Raw genomic sequence first — 25,975 nt, 5'->3', positions numbered from 1 at the left:
TCAAATAATATATTTCACTTCGTGTTTCTATGGGGGTGCAAACTGTTGAAATCTTTACTTAATGCATACTAAACTGATCCTCTGTAAAAAAAAAAAAAAGAAAAAGAAAAGAAAAGAAAAGAAAAGAAAAGAAAAGAAAAGAAAAGAAAAGAAAAGAAAAGAAACTATCAACTCCCAACTTGACTCTCACTGGGATTAAACATGACAATAGGTCTGATCTGATTTCATCATCATTAAAAAAAAATCATCTATTATTTTTCACTTTATGTTTCTGTGTGGGAGCAAACTGTTGAAATCCTTACTTAATGTATACTAAGCTGATCTTCTGTATATTAAGATAATCGAAAATGAATCTTGATGTGAATGGAAGGGGAGAGGGAGTGGGAAAGGGGAGGGTTGTGGGTGGGAGGGACGGTATGGGGGGAAGCCATAGTAATCCATTATTCGTACTTTGGAAACGTATATTCATTAAATAAAAGTTAAAAAAAAAAAAAAGAAACTTAAGCCTAGTACGTTGCATAGGTTTTTACGTAACTGCGATACCATTGCACCCTGGTATGGGGTTTCGGGAAGCCTTACTATCCCTTCATGGGACAAACTAGGCAGGGATTTGGATTTTGCATTTGAACAGGGTAATCTTGAAGGGGGAGTGAGACCAATATGGAAGTTAGTGCAAGCATGCCTCGAGGATGAGCAGTGTAGTGAAGCTATTCTGAGCGGTCAAGCTGCCTTGGAGGAGCTTCAGGAAGAGCGCTCCGAGAGAGCTGCCAGTGAAAAAGGGAAAACTTTGAAGAAGAGTTCAGGTCGTGTCTTCCTTGCTGGTCGAGGGACGTGACACCAGTCCCCATTTACAGGTCTTTTAATGGACAAGTTTGCATTTATCTTGGGTAAATTTCACCTATAAATGGAATTGCCAGATAGTATGGTAGTTGTATGCTTAAGAAACTGCCAAACTCTTCTAAAGTAGATATGTCATTCGACACTCCCACAACAGCATTTGAGAGGTCCAATTCTTTGTATTCTCACCAACCCTTGTTATGGTTAATTCTCTTAACTTTAGCCATTCTAACAGGTGTGTGGTGGTATATTACTCTGGTTCCAGCTTGCATTTACCTGAGTGCTAATGATGTCAAATATGTTTTCATATATACAGGAGCTGGGCTTCTGTATCCACAGGCTCCACACTGAGGAGTATTTTTCTACTAGTGACTTGTATTTTATACATGAATATGTCAAAATGTATTTAATTAACTTTCTATTGCAAGATATTTTGGTTGTTTACTGTCTTTGCTACTATAAAAAATGCCAGAGTGCAATGCTTGAACATGCCCTATGAGCACATGTTGAACTATATTGTAGGGTAAGTTCCTAGCATTTATATCGCAGGATATTTTCCTAGAAATAAAATTGCTTGTCAAAAGTTATGCCCATTTAGAACATAAGTAAATATTCTTGAACTATTTTCTGCAGAAGTTGCTTCAATTTAACTTTCATCATCACTGTATCAATTTACATTTATTGTATTATGATGACTGATATTTCACATGTTTAAGAGCCATTATAGGCTGGCGCCGCGGCTCAATAGGCTAACCCTCTGCCTAGTGGCGCCGGCACACTGAGTTCTAGTCCCGGTCGGGGCGCCGGATTCTGTCCCGGTTGCCCCTCTTCCAGGCCAGCTCTCTGCTGTGGCCAGGGAGTGTAGTGGAGGATGGCCCAAGTGCTTGGGCCCTGTACCCCATGGGAGACCAGGAGAAGCACCTGGCTCCTGCCTTTGGATCCATTGGAGGGTGAACCAATGGCAAAAGGAAGACCTTTCTCTCTCTCTCTCTCACTGTCCACTCTGCCTGTGGAAAAAAAAAAAAAGAGCCATTATAATCTGTAAATTTTAAGTTCATAGGCTTTGTCCATTTGTTACTAGGTCTTCGTCTTTACATTTTTTAAAGTAAAATTTTTTTGGCATAACTTTAAAATTAAAGATACAATATTCAAGACCATGTTGTTTTGAAGATAGGCAAATAGGTTATTGGAACACAATAAAGTCCTGACATAGACACACACATATGAGGGGTCTTCAGAGAGAGTTCATGGGAGATGTGTATTATGCAAAAAAATTTATGCCTGGATTTCACATTTTTTTGCATAAATATGAAGTTACTTTAAAATTCCATTTTCCATGAATTTTCTGAAGCTCCCTTTTATAAAGACATGATATGATTTCTATTTTTTAAAATATACTGAGGGGCTGGCATGGTGGTGCACTAGGTTAATCCTCCACCTGCGGTGCCAGCATCCCATATGGGCGCTGGTTGCTTCTCTTCCAGTCCAGCTTTCTGCTGACGTCTGGGAAGGCAGTGGAGGATGGCCCAAGTGCTTGGGCCTTGCATCCACATGGGAGACCGGGAGGAAGCACCTGGCTCCTGGCTTTGGATCCACGTAGCTCTGGCCGTTGCGGCCATTTGGGGAGTGAACCAACGGAAGGAAGACCTTTCTCTCTGTCTCTCTCTCTCTCTCACTGTCTATAACTCTATCTGTCAAATAAATAAAAATCTTTAAAAAAATAAAATAAAATAAAATATACTGAGACTTGATTTGTGGTGTAATACATGGTCTATTCTAGAAAAATTCCATGTGCTCCTGAGAAGAATGTGCATTCTGTAGTTGTTGAGTAAAATGTTCTATGAATGTCAGTTAGGTCCATTTGCTCCATAATATGGTTCAGTTCTGGTATATTTCTGCTGATTTTCTGACTGAATGATCTGTACAATGATGACAGCAGGGTGTTAAAGTCCTCTACTATTATTGTATTGGAGTCTGTCTCTCCCTTTAGGTCTAATAATATTTGCTTTTTATACCTTGGTATCTTGTGTTAGGTGCATATATATTTACAACTGCTATTCAATGTTAATTTTGATGGATAAGAACTAACTGCTATAATTTTATTGATTGCTTACTGACTGTATCTGCTCTGTTAGTAGATTTTGTACTGCCATGTATTTTCATGATGGTAACTTCTAATATAAGACTCCCTTCAGGGTTTCTTTTTTTAAAAAATTATTGAATTACATTATACATATCAAGAAATGCACATAAGTGTACAGATAAATGAGTTTGTCATCTGATCACACTGATAAACAACACTCAGATTCAGAACAAAGCATTACTGATATCCTGAGTCCTCATTGTTAACCCAGTTTCTTTGTCTTAACATGTGAAATAATAGTATATTGTCATTTACGTAGTATAATTCAGTGAAGCACTATAACTGTATAAAATGACATTCATGTAATTTTTATACCCTCTATTAGTTATCACAAATAAGTGCAAAGATGAAATATTTGTCTTTTTGGATCTGGCTTATTTCACTTATCATAATGTTCTCCAGTTGCATCCATTTTGTTGCAAATGTCAGGGTTTCATCATTTTCCATGGGTGAGTAGTATTTCAGTGTGTGTGTGTGTGTGTGTGTGTCCAGCATCAGCAGATGGACCACTAGGTTGGTTACATATCTTAGCTTCTGTGAACTGAGCGGCTACAAACATGGAAGTCCAGGTAACTCTCTCAAATATTTATTTCATTTCCTTTGGATATTCACCCAGGAGTGGGATATCTGGTTCATACGGTAGGTCTATTTTTAATTTTCTGAGGAATCTCCATACTGTTTTGAATTCAGAGGAATCTCCATACTGCATTGAATTCTAAGTTTTGCTTGTTTGAGAAATACTTTATCTCTCCTTCGCTTGTAAAGGATAGCTTCACTGGGTATAATATTCTTAGCTGGAAGCCTTTTTCTTTAAAGACCTTGACTATACCTCCCCAAACTCTTCTGTCCTATAAAGTTTCTGCTGAGAAGTCTGCTGTCAGACGAGTGGGTTTTCTTTTATATGGAACTTGACTTTTTTTCTCTCTTTACAATTCTCCATTTGTCTTTAACTTTTTGATGATTTGACTGTAATATGCCTTAAAGAAAGTATTTTTTGGTTAAGTCTGGTTGAAGTCCTTTAAGCTTCCTCTATCTGGATGCACCTATTTGCTTTAAGACTTGGGAAGTTTTCAACTATTATTTCAATTCATTTGCTTTTCAATGCCTTTTTCTTTCTTTCCTTCTTCAGGTAACCCTATAATACAGATATTTATTCTCTTAATAGTATCCCATATGTTGTATAGGCTTTCTTTATCCCTCTAAATTCTTTTTTCTTTACTTTTGTCTGACTGGGTTATTTTTTTTAAAGACTTATTTATTTATTTGAAAGTCAGAGTTACAGAGAGGAGAGGCAGAGAGAGAGAGGTCTTCCATCCAATGGTTCACTCCCCAGTTGGCCGCAATGCCAATCTGAAGCCAGGAGCTAGAATCTTCTGGGTCTCCCACGCAGGTGCAGGGGCCCAAGGACCTGGGCCATCTTCTACTGCTTTCCCAGGTCATAGCGGAGAGCTGGATTGGAAATGGAGCAGCCAGGTCTTGAACCGGCGCCCACATGGGATGCCGGCGCTTCAGTCCAGGGTGTTAACCCGCTGCGCCACAGCACCGGCCCCTGACCGGGTTATTTCAAAAGTCTTTTCCTCCAGATCAAAAATTCTTTCTTCCACCTGATCTATTCTGCTGCTGAAGTTCTCAATTGTATCTTTTATCTCATTGACGTTTTCAGCTCCAAAATTTCTATTTGGGTCTTTGTAATGATTTCTATCTCTTTATTGAATTTCTCATTCATATTATCTGTTGTCTTTCCCATTTCTTTAAAGTGTCTATCTGTATTCTCTTGCATGTTGTTGAGTCTTATTGAGTTTCCTTAAGATAATTATTTTGAATTCTTTTTCAGATTTAATAGATTTCCTCAGGTCAGGCTCTATTTATAGAGGACTACTGTGTTCTTTGGAGATGTCACAGCTCCTTGTTTCTTCATGTTTCCTGTGTCCCTGCATTGGTATCTGCATATCTAGTGTAATAGTTTCTTTTTCTTTATGGATTAATCTCATTGGGAAATTTTTTTTTTTTTTTTTGCTTAGATGGAATACAGGTGGTCCACTTAAGTTGTTGCTTTATCTTTGATTCTATGTGAGCCCAAAAGCATAACCTCTGAATGATTGCTTTTTTTTCTTTAGAAATGGTTTTATTTTATGTGAAAATAATGGAAAGATGTCATATCCATTATTTTCCAAAAACAATTGGGAACTTATTAAAAGAAAACTCCATAGCAAATTTTAAAAGGCACAAGAATTTCTGTTTCTTCTATACTACTGCCAAGCTATAAAATTAAAGCTTGTTCTACCAGGAATCATTGTAGTCTCCAAAGTGGAAATCATATAGTGCCATCCCAGGCAGATCATTCAGCTCTTACTCCCAACATCGATAACTACCTATCAGAACTGTTAAACTAGGTCAAAGCAGTCTGTTGGGATTAGGCTTCAATATACAAAGCCATCATTACGCTCTCCTAAGATGCTAACAAACCGAAACAGTAAATATCAAAATCAAAAGATATCATTTGAGATTAATTATCTTATAAATTGTGAAGTTAGTGTTGTAGCTCCACTTTTAAAAAATGAATAAAAGCAATATTTTACTGCAAAGAAAATTTTATTTTACATATCCTTTCTCATGAATTTTTATAAGTAGTTATTACTAGTGCCATTATCCACAGTTCACTTCTGTATTTAAGAATAAAGTTTTCATGATTTATAGAAACACATGTATCAAGGAAGATTTAACATGGAGACACAATCTAACATCCATAATCTGATGTTCTTCAGACAGCAGTGCAGGAGAGATTATTTTTAATCACCTTTCATTTGAGTCACTTTTTGTAAAATATAATGTCAATAATTTAACAAGTCCTACGACTCCAAAGGAGATTTTCAAATACACAAATCTTTAAGAAACACCCTCCACGTCCACATTCTGTTGTAACTGCTGTGCCATTTTTCCTTCCAGCTGTTTCTCTTTGTCTGCAAGAGATAAGATGAATGTTTTGCTTGGCTTCTTTGATGTCCTGAACTTTCTGTAGTTCTTTATTTTTCTTCAATATGTTCATTATAAAAGTTCTTCATTTTTCCAAATCCAAATGAATTTCCACTGTAAGCTCTTTACCAGCTGTTTTCCAGAATGCTTGGGTTCACCTGACCTTGTGAGGATTATGCTTCTTTTTAAAGTTTTTATGACATTCAGATTTACAGAGTCTGAATACCTTGCAGTTGTCGTGGATGAATAACATGCCGTGGCCAGGCTGGGTGGGCCCCAAACACAAATAACTTTTCAATGTGCATATTGAACTCGTGTGGGTGCCCATGGGCAAAACACTGCTTTGATCAATATTAGCAGTGTCTATACGGGTCACAGTTTTTCAGTTTGTAGTTTATGGAGCTAAAGGTGTGAAGTGGATGTGGGCTTCCTAGGATGTGGATCTTCAGTCTCCAGAGAGTTGGGTTTCAGTCACACTAGGGTTTGTGATGGCAGACTCATTTTTGGTGCTGAGGGACAGAGAGGAGACTGTTCCCTTGTCCCACCAGGCAAACGTAAGTGATGCTGAGGCTTCTGGCACCAATACCTGTGGCTCTGGGACTGTGTGATGTAGATGGGACCTTCCCCAAGTATTGATAGGAGAATGTGGTTGGTGCTTGGACTTGTAGACCAACAGCCCTGGGCCCAGCAATGGGGATAAAAACCAATACATACATTTGTAGAATAGCATAGATAACTCAGAAATTAATCCACACATATACAGTCAACTGATTTTTTACAAAGATGCAGAGAACATACATTGGAGAAAGCCTTTTGAATAAACAGTGCTGGCAAAATTGGATATACATATGTAGAAAAATGAATTTAGATCCCTACCACAGACCTAAATCTGAAACTATGAAAATACTAGAAGAGGGGCCAGCACGGTGGCGCACTGGGTTGATCCTCCGCCTGCGGCACTGGCATCCCATATGGGCGCCGAGTTCTGGTTCTGGTTGCTCCTCTTCCAGTACAGCTCTCTGCTGTGGCCCGGGAGGGTAGTGGAGGATGGCCCAAGTGCTTGGGTGCCTGCACCCACATGGGAGACCGGGAAAGAAGCTCCTGGCTCCTGACTTTGGATCAGCGTAGCTCCGGCCGTGGTGGCCATTTGGGGAGTGAACCAATGGAAGGAGGACATTTCTGTCTCTCTCACTGTCTCTAACTCTACCGGTCCAAAAAAAAAAAAAAATACTAGAAGAAAAGAGAGAAAACATTTCAAGACATTGGTGTAGTTGATTTTTTGTATGCAATAAAGGCAAAACTAGATAACTGGCATTATATCAAAATTTGAAGCTTCTTTACAGCAAAGAAAAAGTCAATAGAGAGAAGAGATATTCAACAAAATGGGAGGAAATATTTGCAAGCTACTTATCTGATAAAAGATTACTATCTACAATATATCAGGAACTCAAAAACTCAACCAACTCAGTTAACAAATAGGCAAAGGAAGTGAATACAGTTCTCAAGGGAAGAAATACAAATGGCCAAGAGATCTATGAAAAAAATGGTCAATATCACTAGCCATCAGGGAAATTTAAATCAAAATCATCATGAGATATTACCTCACCCCTGTTAGAATGGCTATTACAAAAACACAGAAAGTAAGAAATGCTGGTAAGGGTGTGGGACAAAGGGGGACTCTTGGTAGAAATGTAAATTAGTACAGCCACTATGAAAAATTTTATGGAAATTTCTTTAAAAACTAGAACTAGTGCCATTATGTTTCAGAAATCTCACTCCTGGGTATATATTTGAAAGACATGAAATTATCGTATTAAAGAGATACCTGCTCCACCATGTTTATTGCAACACTACTCACAATAATCAAGATGCATAATCAACTAAGGTGTCCCTCATCAGATGAATAAAGAAAATAAGATATATACACAACTGGATTCTATGTGTCCATAAAAAACAATGAATTTGTCATTTTCAGCAAAATGGAACTAGAAGACATCATGTTAAATGAAATTAGTCAGACGCAGAAAGACCAATGTGGTATGTTATTCCTTGTATATGGAAGCCAAAAGAAAAATCAACGTGAACACAGAATGTAGATTACTAGGGAAGTGGGTGGGAGGGATCGAGAGAGTTTGGGTTAACAAATGGGAAGTTGGGTATGGTTTATGGTTTGTGACAAATATATTAACATAGGATGTTAATAATAGGGGAAACTAGGTGTGGGATATATGGGAACTCTTTGTATAATGCTACAATTTTTGTTTTGTAAATTTAAAACTATTCTGAAATAAAAAGTTAAAAAATAACTCAGATTTGTATGAGGCATAGAGGAATCATCTTCAAAATACATTGATGGGTAAGACATTGAAGAAACTAGAGTATGTTTAGTATCTTATCATTGTGTGAAATGGAGAACTAGATACTTAAAAATATACATGCCTCTATATGCATAGAATTGTTATGGAATAAAACCCAAGAAATTATTAACAATAGCTGCTACTGGGGTTAAGGTCACAAGAAGTCAGGTGCTGGGGCAGAAAAATTGCATTACATATATCACCTTTTTTCCATTAGAAATTTTTGTCCTCTGAGTGTGTGTATGTGTGTGCTCATGTGAACATTTACATTTTCAATAAGAAAAATGAATTTAATTTAAATTGAAGGAAAAAATAAAATGCATGTTATAATCTCAAATTAACAGTGATTATCTTAGGATAGTGTGATTACATTTAATTATCATTTTTCCTTTGTGCTTTTATGCACTTGACAAATTTCACAATGTGACAATGGGTTATTTTTATAGTCATAAAAGTAAATATGTTAAAAACATTCTAAGAAGGAATAGAAAGGGATTAACTCTGGTGGAATAATTACATAATATATAAAAAGATGAAAAAGAAAGGATGTTGAAGTTTCTTCTCTGTCACACACACATGCACATACATACACACACAACACCATTTGAAATATTTAAGAGTTTTTCAAAAAGTTGATGGAAAACAAGCATCAATTTTCAATTCCATTTTCCCATGAACTTTTTGAAGACCCCTCATATTTTTATGAGTAATATAGTGATCAAAAAAGTAAGGAAGCACAAAAGGAAACTATAAGCAGAACAGTTTTAAAAACCCTTAATTTTTCAAATGGGACAAAGTTCTGTGTAGCAACAAGAACTTGCTACCAAATGTGTCATTATGACAATGACTTTCTAATGCTTTCATCACTATAAGAATTTGGTTACATCATCAGTAACAGAAGACTCAAACAGCAGAAGAGTAGTATACAAGCTCTGATTTTTTTTTTTTTTTTTTTTTTTGCAAAGACCCAAAAGTATAGTGTTTGGGAACCATCTGTCCTGGCACTTCTCTTTATATCACCAAATCTAAAGGTAAAGTGGCTCTTAGAAAGGGACTATATAAAAGTTTGGTTGATCACAAAAAAATCATAGAAAAGGATCATCCCCAAACCTTGGTCTTTTTTTTTTTTTTTTTTTTTTTAAGATTTATTTCTTTATTTGAAAGTCAGAGTTACCCAGAGAGAGGACAGGCAGAGAGAAGGGGGGTCTTCCATTGCTGATTTACTCCCCCAATTGGCCGTAATGGCCGGAACTGCAGTGATCCGAATCCAGGAGCCAGGAGCTTCCTCCAGATTTTCCCATATGGGTGCAGGGGCCCAAGGACTTGGGCCATCTTCCACTGCTTTCCCAGGACATAGCAGAGAGATGGATCAGATCTCGAACCTGCGCCCATATGGGATGCCCGCACTGCAGGCAATGGCTTTACCCCCTACACCACAGTGCCGGCCCCCAAATCTGGGTCTTAAAAGTATATGTGACACATCGACAAATTACTGGCTTTTAAGAACAATGTCATTGAGAGCACAGCGTCAGAAAATAATCTGGCTAGATTAAACAAAGTCTTTTTCATATGGTCTTTTCAAATGATCTTGAATTTAAAAGGTGGTCATACCACATTGTTGGGACACTAAAACAGTGCCTAGCTGAAGTCTTCCCAGCCTTCTCAGGTTGGTATTATCTGTAGAACTTTCTAATAGGAATATTATGCAAGTTACATTAATCACTATAAATAGTCTAAGAATCATATTGCAAAAAGTAAAAGAAAAAAGGATAAAATTAATTTAAAAATTTGTGGTGGCCACTGTGGCACAGTAGGTTGAGCCACTGCATCTCATATCAGAGTGTAGAAAGAGTCCTGGCTGCTCCATACTTCTAATCTAGCTTCCTATGAATGCGGTTGGGAGGCAGCAGATAATGGCTCAGATGCTTGGACCCCTGTCAGCCATGTGAGCGATTTGGATTGAGTTCTGGGCTCCTGGCTTCAGCCTGGCTCACCCTTGGCTATTGCAGGCATTTGGAGAATAAACCAGCAGAAGCAAGATCTCTTTTTCCTCTCTTTTTCCATCTCTCCTTCTCTCTCTGTTACTTTGCCTTTCAAATAGATAAATTTCCTAAAATTATTTATTTAATGCACTACATATAAAATTTCATTTTAACAAGTAGTCAATATAGAAAAGTTATAAATGAGGAATCCTAAAATCTTTTTTTTTCATAGTAAGTCTTCAAACTCCACTGTTTAGACTAGTAATGTGTCACATGTTCCCTAGCCACATATGTATAGGAAGGGATAAATCTAAAACAAATTAAATAAATATTAAAAAATTAAATGTCAAGGACCTCCGTTTTACTTCAACATATTATCCAAAGGTAAAATTTGCTTTTGGATGACACCTACCAAAAACCAATTTATGCTCATAAACAGATATCTAACATCTTCAAGACAACTTAACTTGATGCATTGACTGGAGTCAAGATTTCCATCCTAGAGTTTAGTGATTTTAATTTAGACTTTTGTCACTATTTACAAAGATATACCTTTAGTGGAGCTCTGATCATTTAGGTTATTAGTTTTATAGTCTTTGAGTAAAGCATTGGTCTGACTATATAGGTGAATAAAAATAATATATGTATAAATCAACCTTGGGGCAGCACATACAGGTATCTTCAGAGTTACCTCATTTAATTTTCACAGAAATGCAAGTGAAATAGAACAGTTTTACTGAATTTCTTTTATGTAATCAGAGTGGACTTTGACAGAGCAACACAAAAGAAATATTATAGACATTTTGCTCCTGATCATAAAAGGATATGCTGACATCCTAAGAGACTTTCAGGTACTTTAAACAGTATAGGTGGTTTCCCTGACCCAAGTATGCCTTCCTCCTAAGGCTGAATGATCTACAATCAGATCCTTAAATTGGTGGCCCAATTTCCATAAATTAATTTATCATTAGAAAATGGCAAGGGAGTAGTTTTTAGCTTAAGAAAAAACTTTTCTCCTTATTTTCTAGGAAAGAATGAGTACTAGACGAAAATTCCTAGTACTGATTCTATCTGTTTTATCACTGATACACCTTGAACATCATTTCAGGTAAATATAAAATATTAATAAATAATTATTTTTAATGATTGGCAGAGTTGATTTAAAATGCTGAGCTTTGTCCAAAAGATAGTAATAACAATTCCTACATTAGTCAGAAATTCTCTTTTCTTTGGGGGAACAAATGTACTAATTATTTAATTTTTTAAAGATTTATTTATTTGAAGGCAGGGTTGCAGAGAAAGAAGGAGAGAAAGAGTTTTTCTATGCACTGTTTCACTCCCTAAATGGCCACAACATCCAGGGCTGGGCCAGGCTGAAGCCAGGAGCATCTTCTAGTCTCCCACTTGGGTAGCAGGGGCCCAAGAACTTGGGCCATCTTCTGCTGCTTTCCGAGGCACATTAGTAGGGACCTGGATTGGAAGTGGAGCAGCCAGGACTTGAAGCGGCACCCATATCCGATGCCAGCACCACAGGTGGCAGCTTAATCCATTGTGCTACAATGCCAGCTCCAATTGTTTCATTTTTATTAACATTCAGTAAACACCTATTGACCACTTTGGTGCCAGGCTCTGTTCTGGGAGTTGGAAAAACAGCAATGATCCAGCACCAATGCTCTTATGTAGCTTTACACTCTAGGTTGAGAGGAGAGACAATAAACAAAGAAAAATATGTCAGAAATACCCTATTTTATATTATAATGAGATAAAGCAAGCTAGAAGGATAGTTTTACATAAATTTTAAACTACATCAAAGCTTCATCTAATGCAAACAAAACTGAAAGCAATCTGCTGTAGAAACATGGCTGTCCTGGGGGTCAAATTTATGAAGCTGCTGAAATTCTCTCATAGAAAAAAATTCAAGTTCTTACTTCCTCCACATTCTCCCTTATGATCTCCTTTACAACCACTGCAATGTTACTGGATACTATTTGAAAAGCAGCTATACTGTGTGAGTTAATGTCTTTTAAAATTAACCCTGTCATTTTGGTATCTAGCTCCACAGATCATTTGCCCTCCAGGGGTATTGTACTTTAATGGGAAACATTTACAATCACTTGTAAGAGTATTCATATCATCCTTTTGAAGGTAATTAAGGTCCATATTAATCAAAAGGAAAGACATAGACCATAAGCTAATGGCAGGCCTGGATTTGGTATTCTAGAACAGTGACATTATGCCTGGCATAATAGTGAGCATTTAGTAAGTATATGGTCAACAAGTGAGTGAATGAATGAATTTTAATTTTAGGGTTTTTTTTTTTTTTTGCTATTCTAATTGCAATCAGCCTTTGTTCAAATTTGAGACTAAAATGACTCTTCTTATTTATCTAAAGAATGAAGAATCACCTACAGAAGATCTATGTCTGTTGGTAAGAATCTGTCTTATAAATATTCTACAAACAGTTGAGGCCAAACTAGCTGGAGTCAAATGGATTCTCATGGTGATGTTAGGCAGAAAGAAGAAAAAAATCAGACTGAATTCCCTAGTGGCAACCACTGATAAATTTCTTGTGTATTAGTTCAGAAATATTACATGCACGTGTATATGTATGTGTGTGTGTATATATATGTATATGCGTTTATACGGACATATATATATATATATATGCACACATTTCCAAATTTTACGATACCTTTTCCTGCAGACAATGAACAAGTTTTTAAAAATATTTATGTATTTATTTGAAAAGCAGTGCAACAGAGAGAGAAAGGGAGAGACAGAGAGAAAAAGAGAGAGGTCTTCTATCCACTGGTTTACTCTCCAAATGGTCACAACGACTGCAACTGAGCCGATGTGAAGCCAGGAGCCAGGAGCTTCTTCCGGTCTCCCATGCAGGTGCAAGCACATCTTCTACAGCTTTTCCAGGCCATCATCAGGGAGCTGGATCAGAAGTGGAGCAGCTGGGACTCGAACTGGTGTCCCTACGAGACGCTGGCACTGCAGATGGGGGCTTTAACCTACTGAGCCACAGCACCGGCCCCCAAGCATTGATTTTTAAAAATACTTTTCAGCCCTAACCTCTTTCTCTTCTTCTATGAAGGCTCTTGTTTGTTCTTTTTTAAAGTTTTTTTCTGTCATTCATATTGATTTCTATTATTCCATCTTCAAGCACATTAATTCTTTCCTCTGTCCTCTCCATTCTGTTGAGACTATCCACTGAGTTTTAATATCAGTTCTTATATTTTTAAGTTTAAGATTTATTTATTTATTTATTTATTTGAAAGGCAGAGAGAGAGAGAGAGAGAGAGAGAGAGAATCGTCCATCCACTTGTTCACTCCCCAAATGGCTGCAGTGGCTGGAGCTGGGCTGATCTGAAGCCAGGAACCAGGAGCTTCATGGGTGCAGGGGCCCAAGCACTCTGGCCATCCTCCAGTGCCTTCCCTGGCACATTAGCAGGGAGCTGGATTGGAAGTGGAGTAGCTGGGAATTGAACTGGCGCCCATATGGGATACTGGCACTGCAGGCAACTTTACCCACTGTGCTACAGCACCAGTCCCTCATTTCTTCTATACCTTTGGTAAGGATTTCTATTTCTTCGTTGTGACTTTCTATGTTTTCATACATCTCAAGTGTGTTTCTAATTGCTTACTGAAGTATTTTTAAAATTTTCATAATTCTATTGTCTGTGCTATAATTGGCATCCACAGATCACCTTTTCTCATTTAAGGTGGGGTATTTCTGGTTTCTTGGTATGATTAATTTTTTTAAAGCTGGATATTGAAATTTCAAGATGGTGGAATAGGGAACGGCATTAAAAAAAGTGTAGGAAGTACATTCTTAGGGGAGAGTTAGAGAGAAACTGCAGTAGAAATTCTGTGGAAGGAAGAGGAACATCGTGGATCTACGTGCAAGGTGTGGACGTGCAGCACGAACACATACACAACAAACTACTCCAGCAGCTGAGAGTGGGAGAAAGTGGGAGACTGAGATGAGATCAGACTGCAGCAACCTGTGCCACGGCTACGGCTGACATAGCCAGAGGGAGAGCATGTGTGAGTCTGAACCGGAACCCTAAGGGGCAGAGGGTACCCTCTGGTCCAGTAAAAAAAAAAGAGGGGGACACGTTTCTCTCACCCAGTCCCCCCAAAACCACACCTGGCAACTGGCTGAGAGAGGGCAGGCACCATTTTGGGCATCAGTGGCAGCTGCGGCAGCCCTTGTGTATGTGCACAGTAACTGGCAGAGATAAGACGCCATCCTCTCAGCAGCACTGGTGGTGGCAGCTCTGGTGAAACTGGCAGGGAGAAGGCAACATTCGGCCAGTGGCCCTTGTGTATGCACGTGCCCCAGAGACTAGCAGAGGGAAAAATATACCTTCTCCACTTTGAGTCTGGCTGGGAGAACTGACAGGGAGCTGCACACCCACGAAGGACGTGAGGTGCCCCAAGCCTCCCAACATACCATAGGTCCTGGGGCTCAAACCACCTAGGCAGAATACCCACAGGCAGCTGGCTCTGGGAATGTCTGCCTCTCTGTGGACCAGGCAGGCTAGTAGGGCAGAGCAGATCCTCTGTACCCTGTGACTGTGGGAGCCTTGTGTGATGAAACCGTGGGGACTCTGACTGCAAGAGAGGGCACAGGTGTAGCTGGGCCTCTGGGCAATCACTGTGTGGAGCTCCATATGCTTAGAGCCTCCTGATTGCCTGGTGCAGGGTCATTGCAGCAGGATCTGTACTCAGTGAGGATTCACAGATTCACAGATTCTTTGTGTGGTTCATACAGCAACACAAGTGACTGCACCCACAGAGGGCTAAACCTAGGCATTGCTCACCTTGGAAGAGAGGTGATGAGGGAGTAATCATACCAACAGAGGTTACCATACTGTTCCTCACCCCCCATTTTCTGTTGACAAGAGATCTACCATGCCCAACTTGGGTGTCACCCTGGATACTTGCCCCACCCTGGAGCACTGACCAGAGCTCCTTATCACACACCACACGTACCTTTGGGTATTCACTGAAAGTGCAAACATTCCCTAAGCCACAGAGGCATAGCACAGTTCAAAGAAAAGAGCCATCATAAGAAAAAAATCAACGAGTATCTCCACAAATGCCTAAAAATAAATAGAAATTCAAGAAACAATAAGGGAGACAGCATGACCTGCACAAAGGAAAATAACAACATTTCAATAGTAGAATGTGAAGATGAAGAGACTGATGAAATGTATGAAATGGAATTCAAAAGATTAATCCTAAGATTACTCAGAAGCAATGAGAAGCAAATGCATGAAGTAAAGAAATCCATGCATGATATGAATGAAACTTCTTCTGATGAAGTTGAGATTTTTAAAGAGAAATCAAAATGAAATATTAGAAATGAAGAATTCAATAAATGAAATTAAAAAATGCAATGGATAATGAAAAAGATGGCAGAATAGGGAGGGAGCTTATGGCTCTAGTCTAGGGGAGGATAGTTAAAAAATGTGGCAAGAGTGCAATTTCAGGGAAGGGTTAGGGAGAAAATGGCAGAAGAAACTCCACACAAGTTGGGGGGACACTGTGAACCTATGTGGAGGGTGTGGATGTGCACAGCCCGGGCTCCCAGCAGCTGAGAACCTCAGCACCAGCTCTGGAGTGAGGTGAGACTAGACTGCAGCAGCCCAAGCCACTGGCGATAAAGCTGTGAGAAGAGCCTGGTGTGGGCCCAGCTTGGAGCCCTTTTGGAAAGAGTATACCTGCCAACATAGAGGGAAAAAAGAGGGGGCATGTTTCTCTCTCCTGACCACTTGGACCAGTGTCTTATAACCAGCCAAGAGAGGGCAGGTGCAATTTTGGAAAAACATAACAGCTGCACCAGCTCATGTCCACGAGCCCAGTAACCAGCTGAGAGGAGATGCCTGACTATGGCTGAGAGAATTAACAGGGGGATGGGTGCTCATGACAGTGGGAGCCTTGTGTGTCAGGACTATGGAAACACTGTGGCTGTGTGGGAGGGTTCAGGGTTTGGCTGGGACTTTGGGCAGTTGCTGTGGGCAGCTCCGCATGCTCAGGGCTCCCTGATTCCCTGGTGAGGGTCATTGCTGCAGGATCTGTGTTCATTCTGAGGACTGCATAGATCCTTTTGTGGTTTTTGTGACAGTGTGGATAAAAATTGTACCCACTGTGGCTAGTGCCCAAGAATTGGATCTACTTTTAGGAGTGGAGATTGAGTGTGAGACTATGCCAACAGAGCTGGACAAACCTCCCCTCTGACTTGAGGAAAAAAAAAAAGAGGATTTACCACACCCAACTTGGGCATCACCTTGGACACTCCCCTCACCCTGGAGCACTGATCAGAGCTCCCTGACCACACCCAGCATATGCCTCTGGGTTTTCACTGAGAGAGGAGACACCCCACTAAGCCATAGAAGCATAATCCAAAGATAAAAGCTATCACACACACACACACACCCCAGTATTACCACAAATGCCTAATAATAAACACAGCAATTTGAGAAACAAGAATAAGAAGACAGTATGATGCCCCCAAAAGAACACAACACTTTGATATTAGAATGTGAAGATGGATAGAATGATGAAATGCCAGAAGTGAAATTCAAAAAATTAATCATAGGATTATCTAGAAGTAATCAGAAGCAAATTCATGAACTAAAAAATGCAAACATGGCATGAATGAAAATTTTTCCCATGAAACTGAGATTTTAAAGAGAAATCAAAACAAAATATTGGAAATGAAGAATTCAATAGAACAAGTAAAAATATAGTGGAAAGCCTGAAGAACAGATGCCGTGAGGCAGAAGAAAGAACATCTGAGTTAGAAGACAAATCTGAAAATTTTACAGTTAGACCAAAAAAGGAAGAAGAAATTAGAAAACTGAAAGAGCAATGTCAGAGATTTATGGGATACTATCAAGTGACCCAACATACTGGTCTCAGGAGTTTCTGAAGGCATGGAAAGAGAGAATGAATTAGAAGGCTTTTTTAGTGAAATAATTACAGAAAACTTAACTAATTTGGGGAAAAAAGGGACATCTAAGTACAGGAAGCATACAGAAATTCAAACAGACATGACCAGGAAAGATATTCACCATGACACCTTGTAGTCAAACTCCCCACAGTCAGCATAAAGAAAAGATTCTAAAAAGTGCATAAGAGAAATATCAGATTACTTTCAGAGGATATCCAATTAGACTCACAGCTGACTTCTCATCAGAACTTCTATAGGCTAGGAGAGAATAGAGAGGCATAATCCAAATCTTAAGAGAAAAAAAAACTGTCAACCCAGAATACTATATCCTGCAAAGCTCTCATTTATGAATTAAGGTGAAATAAAGACCTTCCACAACAAAGAGAAATGGAAAGAATTTGTCACCACTCATACAGCCTTACAAAAGATGCTTTAGGATGTGCTACACACAGAAACACAGAAAGGAAGTCACCATTAAGAAAGAATGTGAAGGCAGAAAATCTCTTAGTAAAAGTATAAAGCAAATCCAAAGCAAACAATAAAAATATTTATGGAAAAATGGCAGTGCCAGGCTGGTGCCATGGCTCACTAGGCAAATCCTCCACCTGTGGCCCTGGCATCCAGGATTCTAGTCCCATTTGGGGCGCCAGATTCTGTCCCGGTTGCTCCTCTTCCAGTCCAGCTCTCTGCTGGACTGGAAGGCAGTGGAGGATGGCCCAAGTGCTTGGGCCCTGCACCTGCATGGGAGACCAGGAGGAAGCACCTGGCTCCTGGCTTCAGATTGGCGCAGTGCGCCAGCCGTAGTGGCCATTTTGGGGGTGAACCAACGGAAGGAAGACCTTTCTCTCTGTCTCTCTCTCTCACTGTCTAACTCTGCCTGTCAAAAAAAGAAAGAAAGAAAGAAAGAAAGAAAGAAAGAAAGAAAGAAAGAAAAAAAGAAAGATGGCAGTGCCAAGTCATTACTTATCAATAGTCACCTTGAATGTAAATGGCCTCAACTCTCCAGTTAAAAGATACAAACTGGCTGGATGGATTAAAAAACAAAACCCATGTATTTGCTGCCTACAAGAAACACATCTCACTAACGAAGATACCCACAGACTGAAAGTGAAAGGATGGAAAGATATTCCATGCTAATGGAAAGCAAAAAAGGCAGGTATTATCAAACAAAATAGACTTTAACACAAAAACTGTTAAGAGTCAAACAACGGCACTATGTAATGATTAAGGGATCAATTCAACATGACAATATGAGTATAATAAATGTATATGCACCCAATTACAGGGTTCCTGGCTATTTAAAATAAACATTAATGGATCTAAAGGTAGACATAGACTCTAATACAACAGTAATGGGGGACTTCAACACCCAATTTTCATCAATCAAGTAGACAGAAAATCAACAAAGAAACAACAGAGTTAATTGACACTATGGCCAAATGGGCCTGATTTCTGCAGAACTTTTTATCCCACAGTTACAGAATACACATTCTTCTTACTAGTACATGGAACTTTATCTAGGATAGGCCACATGCTAGGCTATAAAGTAAGTCCCAGCAAATCCAAAAAATTCATACCATGCATCCTTTTTGACGACAATAGGTTGAAGCTGGAAATCAACAACTCAAGAATCTCTAGAATATATGGAAACACCTGGAGACTGAATAACATGCTCCTGAGTGAACAGTGGGTCATAGATGAAATCAAAAGAGAAATCAAAATATTTCTGGAAACAAATGAAGATGACAATACAACATATCAAATCTTATGGGATATAGCAATGCAGTGCTAAGAGGAAAGTTTACAGCAATTGGTGCCTACAGGAAGAAATTGCAAAAGTACCAAATAAATGAACCATCAGTGCATCTCAAGAACCTATAAAAACAACAACAAATGAAAGCCAAAATTAGTAGGAGAAAATAAGTAATTAAAATTAAAGAATAAACAAAATTGAAACAAAACAATGCAAAAGGTCAAATGAAAAGCTGGTTTTTTGAAATAACAAACAAACTTGACATACTTTTGGCCCAACTAATCAAAAAAATAGAAAAAAGATCCAAATCAATAAAATCAGAGATGAAAAAGGAAATGTTACAACAGACACCACAGAAATAAAAAGAATCATCAGAAATTACAACAAAGAGCTGGATGTCAACAAATTGGCAAACCTGGAAGAAATGGATAGATTCCTAGACACATATGACCAACCAAAATTCAGTCATGAAGACAGAAAACATAAACAGACCAATTACCAAGACAGAAATTGAATCAGTAATAAAGTCCCTCCCAAAAAAGAAAAGCCCAGGACCAGATGGCTTCATGCTGTATTAAAAGAACAGACATTAAAAGAACTAATTTCAATTCTCAAGCTATTCAAAACAATTGAAAGGGAGGAAATCTTCCCAAACTTCTTCTATGCAGCCAGAATCATCTTATTTCCTAAACCAGAAATAGATACAACAAAGAGAACTATAGCTCAATATCTCTGATGAACTTAGATGCAAAAATCCACAACAAAGTACTAGTTAATTGATTCCAACAACACATCAGAAAGACCATTCACCCGGACCAATTGGGACTTACCCCAGGTATGTAGGAATGATTCAACATTCACAAATCAGTAAATGTGATACATCACATTAACAAATTGAAGAATTAAAGCCATATAATTTATTTTGATGGGTGCCGAGAAAGCATTTGATAAAATACAACATTCTTTCGTGATAAAATCCTCAAGTACATTGGGTTTAGAAAGACCATGTCTCAACAAAATCAAGGCAATTTATGACAAACCCATAGCCACCATCATATTGAATGGGGAAAATTTGGAAGCATTTCCACTAAGATCTAGAAACCAGTCCAAGATGCCCACTTCCACCATTGCTATTCAATATAGTCCTGGAAGTTTTAGCCAGAGCCATTAGGTCACAAAAAGAAACCAAAGAGATACAAATTGGGAAGGAGGAAGTTGAACTTATCCCTGTTTGTAGATGACATGATTCTATATATAAGGGATCCAAAAAGCTCCACTGAGAGACTAGTGGAACTCATAAAAGAGTTTGGTAAAATGGCTTAACTTAAAATTAACACAAAAATCAATAGCCTTTGTATACATAGACAATGCCATGGCTGAAAAATAACTTTCAAAATCAATCACATTCATAATAGCCACAAAAAATTAAACAGCTTGGAATAAATTTAACCAAGGATGTTAAAGATCTCTATGATAAAAATTACAAAACATTAAAAAAAGAAATGAAGACAGAAGAAAGTGGAAAAACCTTCCATGTTCATGGACTGGAAGAACTGATATCATCAAAATGTCCATACTGCTGAAAGACATTTATAGGTTTATGTGGTCCCAATGAAGATACCAATGACATTCTTCTCAAATCTAGAAAAAAAGATGCTAAAATTCAAATGGAAACACAAGAGACCCTGAATAGCTAAAGCAATCTTATACAACAAAAACAAAGCCAGAGGCATTACAATACCAGATTTCAAAATATCCTACAGGGCAGTTATAATCAAGTCAACCTGATACTGACACAAAAACAGATGTGGAGATCAATGGAACAGAATAGAAACTCCAGAAGTCAATCCATGCATCTACAACCAAGTTATATTTTACCAAGGAGCTAAAATCAACCCCTAGAGCAAGGACAGTCTCTTCAACAAATGGTACTGGGAAAACTGGATCTCTGCATGCAGAAGTATGAAACAAGACCCCTACCTTACACCTTATACAAAAATCCACTCAAAAATAGGTCAAGGATGCAAATCTATGACCCAATATCATCAAATTACTAGAAAACATTGGGAAAACTCTGCAACACATTGGTGTAGGTAAAGAATTCTTGGAAAATACCCCAGAAGCACAGGCAATCAAATCCAAAGTTGGCAAATGGGATTTCATCAAGCTAAGAAGCTTCTGCACTAAAAAATAAACACTCATCAAAGAGGCAACCAACAGAAATGGGAGAAAATATCTCCAAACTATGCAACTAATAAAGGATTAATATCCAAAATCTATAAAGAGCTCAAGAAACTCAACAACAACAAAACAAGCAACCCAGTTAAGAAACAGGCAAAGGACTTGAACAGGCATTTTTAAAGAAAGGAAATTCAGATGATCAACAGACACATGCAAAAATGTTTGGATCACTAACCATCGGGGGAATGCAAATCAAAACCATAATGAGATTTCACCTCACCCCAGTTAGAATGGCTCTCACACAGAAATCAACAACAAATGTTGGAGTGGATGTTGGGATACAGGTATCCTAATCCACTGTTGGTAGGAATGTAAACTTCTGCCATTGTGAAAGACAGTATGGAGATACCTTAGAAATCTGAATATAGGCCTACCATATGATCCAGTCATCTCACTCCTGGGAATTTATCCAAACTATATAAAAGAGTTTTCTGGGGCAGGTGCTCTTGCACAGCAGGTTAAAGCCCTGGCCTGCAGTGCTGGCATCCTATATGGGCACCAGTTTGAGTCCCGGCTCCTCCACTTCTGATCCAGCTCTCTGCTATCACCTGGGAAAGCAGTAGAAGATAGCCCAAGTCCTTGGGCCCCTGCACCCACATGGAAGATCTGGAGGAAGCTCCTGGATCCTGGCTTTGGATCAGCTCAGCTCTGTCCATTGCAGACATTTAGGGAGTGAACCAGTGGATGGAAGACCTTTCTCTCTCTCTCTCTCTCTCTCTTTCTCTCTCTTTCTCTCTCTCTCTCTCTGGTTCTACCTTTCTATATAACTCTGTCTTTAAAATAAATAAAAATAAATCTTTGAAAAAAAGAGTTTTCTATACCTCTATGTTTATTGTAAGTCAGTTCACAATAGCTATGACATGGATCAACCCAGATTTCTATCAACTGATGACTGGATAAATAAATTATTGTGTATATACCCTATACCCAGCTTCAAAAACAAACAAACAAACAAAAAGAAATCCTGTCTTTTGCAACAAAATGGATACAAGTGGAAATCATTATACTAGTGAAATAAGGCAGTCCAAAAATGACAGATATCATATGTTTTCCTTGATCTGGGGTAACTAATAGAATACCTAAAATTTAATGTAAGAGAGTAAAATGGATATTTTGAAATTCAATGATTGTTTACAGCCCTTGTCTCTACTATTGAGGAACAATGTTTTTTTTTTCATACTATTTGTTGAACTCTTTATTTACTATAGGGTTAACCTTATGATTATAAAGTAACTGAAAACATCTTTGAAAAAATTAAGAGTGGGAATAGAAGAGGGAGGAGGAAGAAGGGTTGGAGTGTGGGCGGGAAATAGGATAGGGTAGGAAGTATCACCATGTTCCTGAGTCTCTATATACATGAAATACATTAAAGTTGTATACTTTAAATAAAATTAATAAATGAAACTTGGATATTTTAGGTTCATATTATGAGATTCCAGACACTGCTTCAGCTGGGAAATGGGTTGACATTGCCTCATTACTGTCAGTTGATGGCAAAATTTGTTTTTCTACTCTGTCCCATTGAAACCAGGAATAGGAGTTTGAGGGCTGGGAACACCTATCTATTGACAAGTGGAGATAGGAATTCAGGCTCCCCGCCTGGTATCCACTGACACCATTTGGAGATAGCCTTAATTGCTGAGCAGTGATCAAAGTTCTAAGTAACCTCTTTTATTCTCCTTTCATTCCACATCAATTAAGAGGAGATGGGAGCCTCATTACAGTAGGGCAAGTCTCTACTTGACCTCTACTGAGGGGAGTAGAGGTAGAGGTCACAATTTTTCTATGCCATCTGGTTGTGTAGACTGGTTAGTGTCTAAAATTTTTCTGTCTTGCTGGGTTGCACTTTTCTAGGTCCTTAATACAGAGCAGGATTTTCTTAGGGCTCTTCTGGCATTGATGTTTCTGGATTGCTGGCTTCTCTAGTATACATGTTGGTATATATATGACAGAATAGCCCAGGAAACTCACCACCATGTTAACTGTTAGGTCACTAGGTCCCTAACTCATCTTCTTTCTGCTCTCTACCTTTGAGAGTCTTACGCTTTGCGTATAACATCTAGGATTTTTAGCTGTATTCAGTGGAAGACGTAGGGAAAATTACAACTACTCCATCTCTCCAGAGCACAACTCGCTTAAAGTTACTCTTTTCATTTTGCAAAATATCCCAAGTTTGTAAAATAAAGTTGCCTAATAACAACATTGTAAGTTGAATAATTAACTTAAAAGAACTAAAAAAAAAAAAAAACCTTAAGTGGATCCTATCTTTCAATGAAAGTCAAAGACAAGGGGTGGGCGCTGTGGCTCAGTAGGTTAATCCTCCACCTGAGGCACTGGCATCCCGTAAGGGTGCCAGTTCTAGTCTCGGCTGCTCCTCTTCTGATCCAGCTCTCTGCTGTGGCCTGGGAAAGCAGTGGAAGATGGTCCAGATCCTTGGGCCCCTGCATCCATGTTGGAGACCTGGAAGAAGCTCCTGGCTTCAGATCAGCACAGCTCTGGCCGTTGCAGCCATCAGGGAGTGAACCAGCAGATGGAAGACATCTCTCTCTCTCTCTCTCTCTCCTTGTCATTGTCTGTAACTCTATCTCTCAAATAAATAAATAAATAAAATCTTTAGAAGAAAAAAACAAAGTCAAAGACAAACATTTGCATTCTTATTCCAATCCCATTTGTCGCATAATGATTGACAAATGAATTAAATTTGCATTTTTATCTGAAAATACATTTTTCTTCCTGCTCTGTTAATTTTAAAATATATACACCTCCCACCCTTCAAATATCATACTCCTCCTGGCCTTCCTAACCTTTGGTTATGATCTCTATAACATACACTACTTTCTTTCACTAGCTCTTATATTTCCAATCCAACTTAGTGTGTTTTCTTCACCAAGAGGTTTCCTTTAACGTCAACTTTATGTTGGATGCCCCACCTACATGATTCCAGGGAGTTTTGCTTTTCCCTATCAGCACTTACTACCCTGTACTGTAATTGTCTACTGAACATTTTCTTTCCTGTTAGCTTCCTAGGAGAGGGAAGGAGCTAAATCTAAATGTTCCTACTTATAGCATAAGCAGCAAATTGTGTTTCTCATGCCTTAGTCATACATAGCAACTTAACAAATATTTGTCAAATAAATGGACTATTTTTAACTTGATTTTCTCTTTGTATCTAGGAATGATCAAGTAGAAGAACCTCAGCTCTCTGCCTGGTTTAATTCTAAGTATGAACAAAAAATTCAACTCATAATATAATAACAATGATATAATTCAGTTTAAAGACATATGTTTGGCTTTTCTGTCATCAAATTGCAGCTATCTTGGGAAGTCTCTAGGGCTTAAAGTTGTTACTTTTGGCCGGCATCGCAGCTCAATAGGCTAATCCTCTGCCTGCAGCGCCAGCACCCCAGGTTCTAGTCTCGGACAGGGTGCCAGATTCTGTCCCAGTTGCTCCTCTTCCAGTCCAGCTCTCTGCTGTGGCCCAGGAGTGCAGTGGAGCATGGCCCAAGTCCTTGGGCCCTGCGCCCGCATGGGAGATCAGGAGAAGCACCTGGCTCCTGGCTTCGGATCAGCGTGGTGTGCCAGCTGCAGTGCGCTGGCCGCAGCGGCCATTGTGGGGTGAACCAACGGAAAAGGAAGACCTTTCTCTCTGTCTCTCTCTCTCACTGTCCACTCTGCCCATCAAAAAAAAAAAAAAAGTTGTTACTTTTAAGGCTTTTTATATTGGGTCTTTTATAGGGTCTATTTTATCAATAATCAGACAACTAAGGGTTGTAATAAGAAAGCTATAGCACTCTATCTGATTTAACACTTCTGGTATTAGTAAGGGAAAAGAAAAAAATGTCTTTAGAAGCAACCTGAAATTCTGAAATTTCCATTAATGACACCTTTTTAAAAGATTTACTTATTTGAAAGTCAGCATTACAGAGAGAGAGAGAGAGAGAGAGAGAGAGAGAGAGAGAGAGAGATCTTTTATCTGCCAGTTTACTCCCCAGATGGCCATAATGCCTGGGGCTGGGCCAGACTTAAGCTAGGAGCCAGCAGCTTTCTCCAGGTCTCCCACACAGGGAGTAGGGCCCAAACAGTTGGGCCTCTTTTGTTTGTTTCCTAGTCACATTAGTAGGGAGCTGGATAGGAAGTGGAGCAGCTAGGAATAGAACTGGCGTCCATATGGGATGCCACTGTTGTAGGCAGCAGCTTAACCTACTGTACCAATGCCAGCCCCTAATGACACCTCTTGATTTTGCCATTAACACTCAGGGAAAACTTCATTCTTCTCAATGGTCTTGTAATATTTCCTTTAACATGTATCAAATCTGTTTAGTCAATTTTCTATTGATTTTGTATTATTTACAATTTGGGGGCTATTGTAAATGTTTCAGTGAACATTCACGTATATATATTTTTGTATATCATTGTATGAATTTATCTGTCAGATAAATCCTTTGGGTGGAATCATCAGTTATAATGATGTATATTTTGATTCAAGTTGATAAATTGCCCTTTAAAAATTGTACCATTCATTTGTTAATCTACAGTGGATAAATGTTAGTAATATTTTACTTGTTTTATTTATTCACTCTATATTAGTCTAGTAATATCAAACATTTTGTTATTGGCAAAATAGTTGAAATATCTCAATTCAATTTGCATTTCTTTATTATAGAGTTTGAGCTTATTTTTCCTTCTTAAACTTTTTTGTTTTTAACTGATACAAAATTTATA

The 25,975-nt window shown here is 38.5% G+C and overlaps 1 protein-coding gene, 1 long non-coding RNA gene and 1 pseudogene across 2 annotated transcripts in view; 1 reads left to right on the top strand and 2 right to left on the bottom strand.

Annotated features, from left to right (window-relative positions):
• Positions 1-25,975, bottom strand: part of LOC127493200 (uncharacterized) — a 113,641-nt gene that overhangs the window by 48,754 nt on the left and 38,912 nt on the right. The window lies entirely within an intron of this gene.
• LOC149128875 (putative ribosome biogenesis protein RLP24 pseudogene) lies at positions 5,569-6,824 on the bottom strand (annotated as a pseudogene).
• The window catches only part of LOC100349703 (N-acetyllactosaminide alpha-1,3-galactosyltransferase-like 1), a 28,270-nt gene continuing 10,227 nt past the window's right edge, over positions 7,933-25,975 (top strand). Inside the window, exons 1-3 of the mRNA XM_089323633.1 lie at positions 7,933-7,990; positions 11,052-11,143; positions 11,321-11,400. Of these exons, the coding sequence (XP_089179759.1) occupies positions 7,933-7,990; positions 11,052-11,143; positions 11,321-11,400 (230 nt within the window). The remainder of the gene's footprint in view (positions 7,991-11,051; positions 11,144-11,320; positions 11,401-25,975) is intronic.

The sequence above is a fragment of the Oryctolagus cuniculus genome, chromosome 1 (assembly GCF_051225735.1).
Source record: "Oryctolagus cuniculus isolate XC-2025 breed Fujian yellow rabbit chromosome 1, ASM5122573v1, whole genome shotgun sequence".
NCBI classification, from domain to species: domain Eukaryota; kingdom Metazoa; phylum Chordata; class Mammalia; order Lagomorpha; family Leporidae; genus Oryctolagus; species Oryctolagus cuniculus.
Note: the sequence above shows the minus strand (reverse complement) of the source record. Positions and strands in the feature narration are given on the sequence as shown.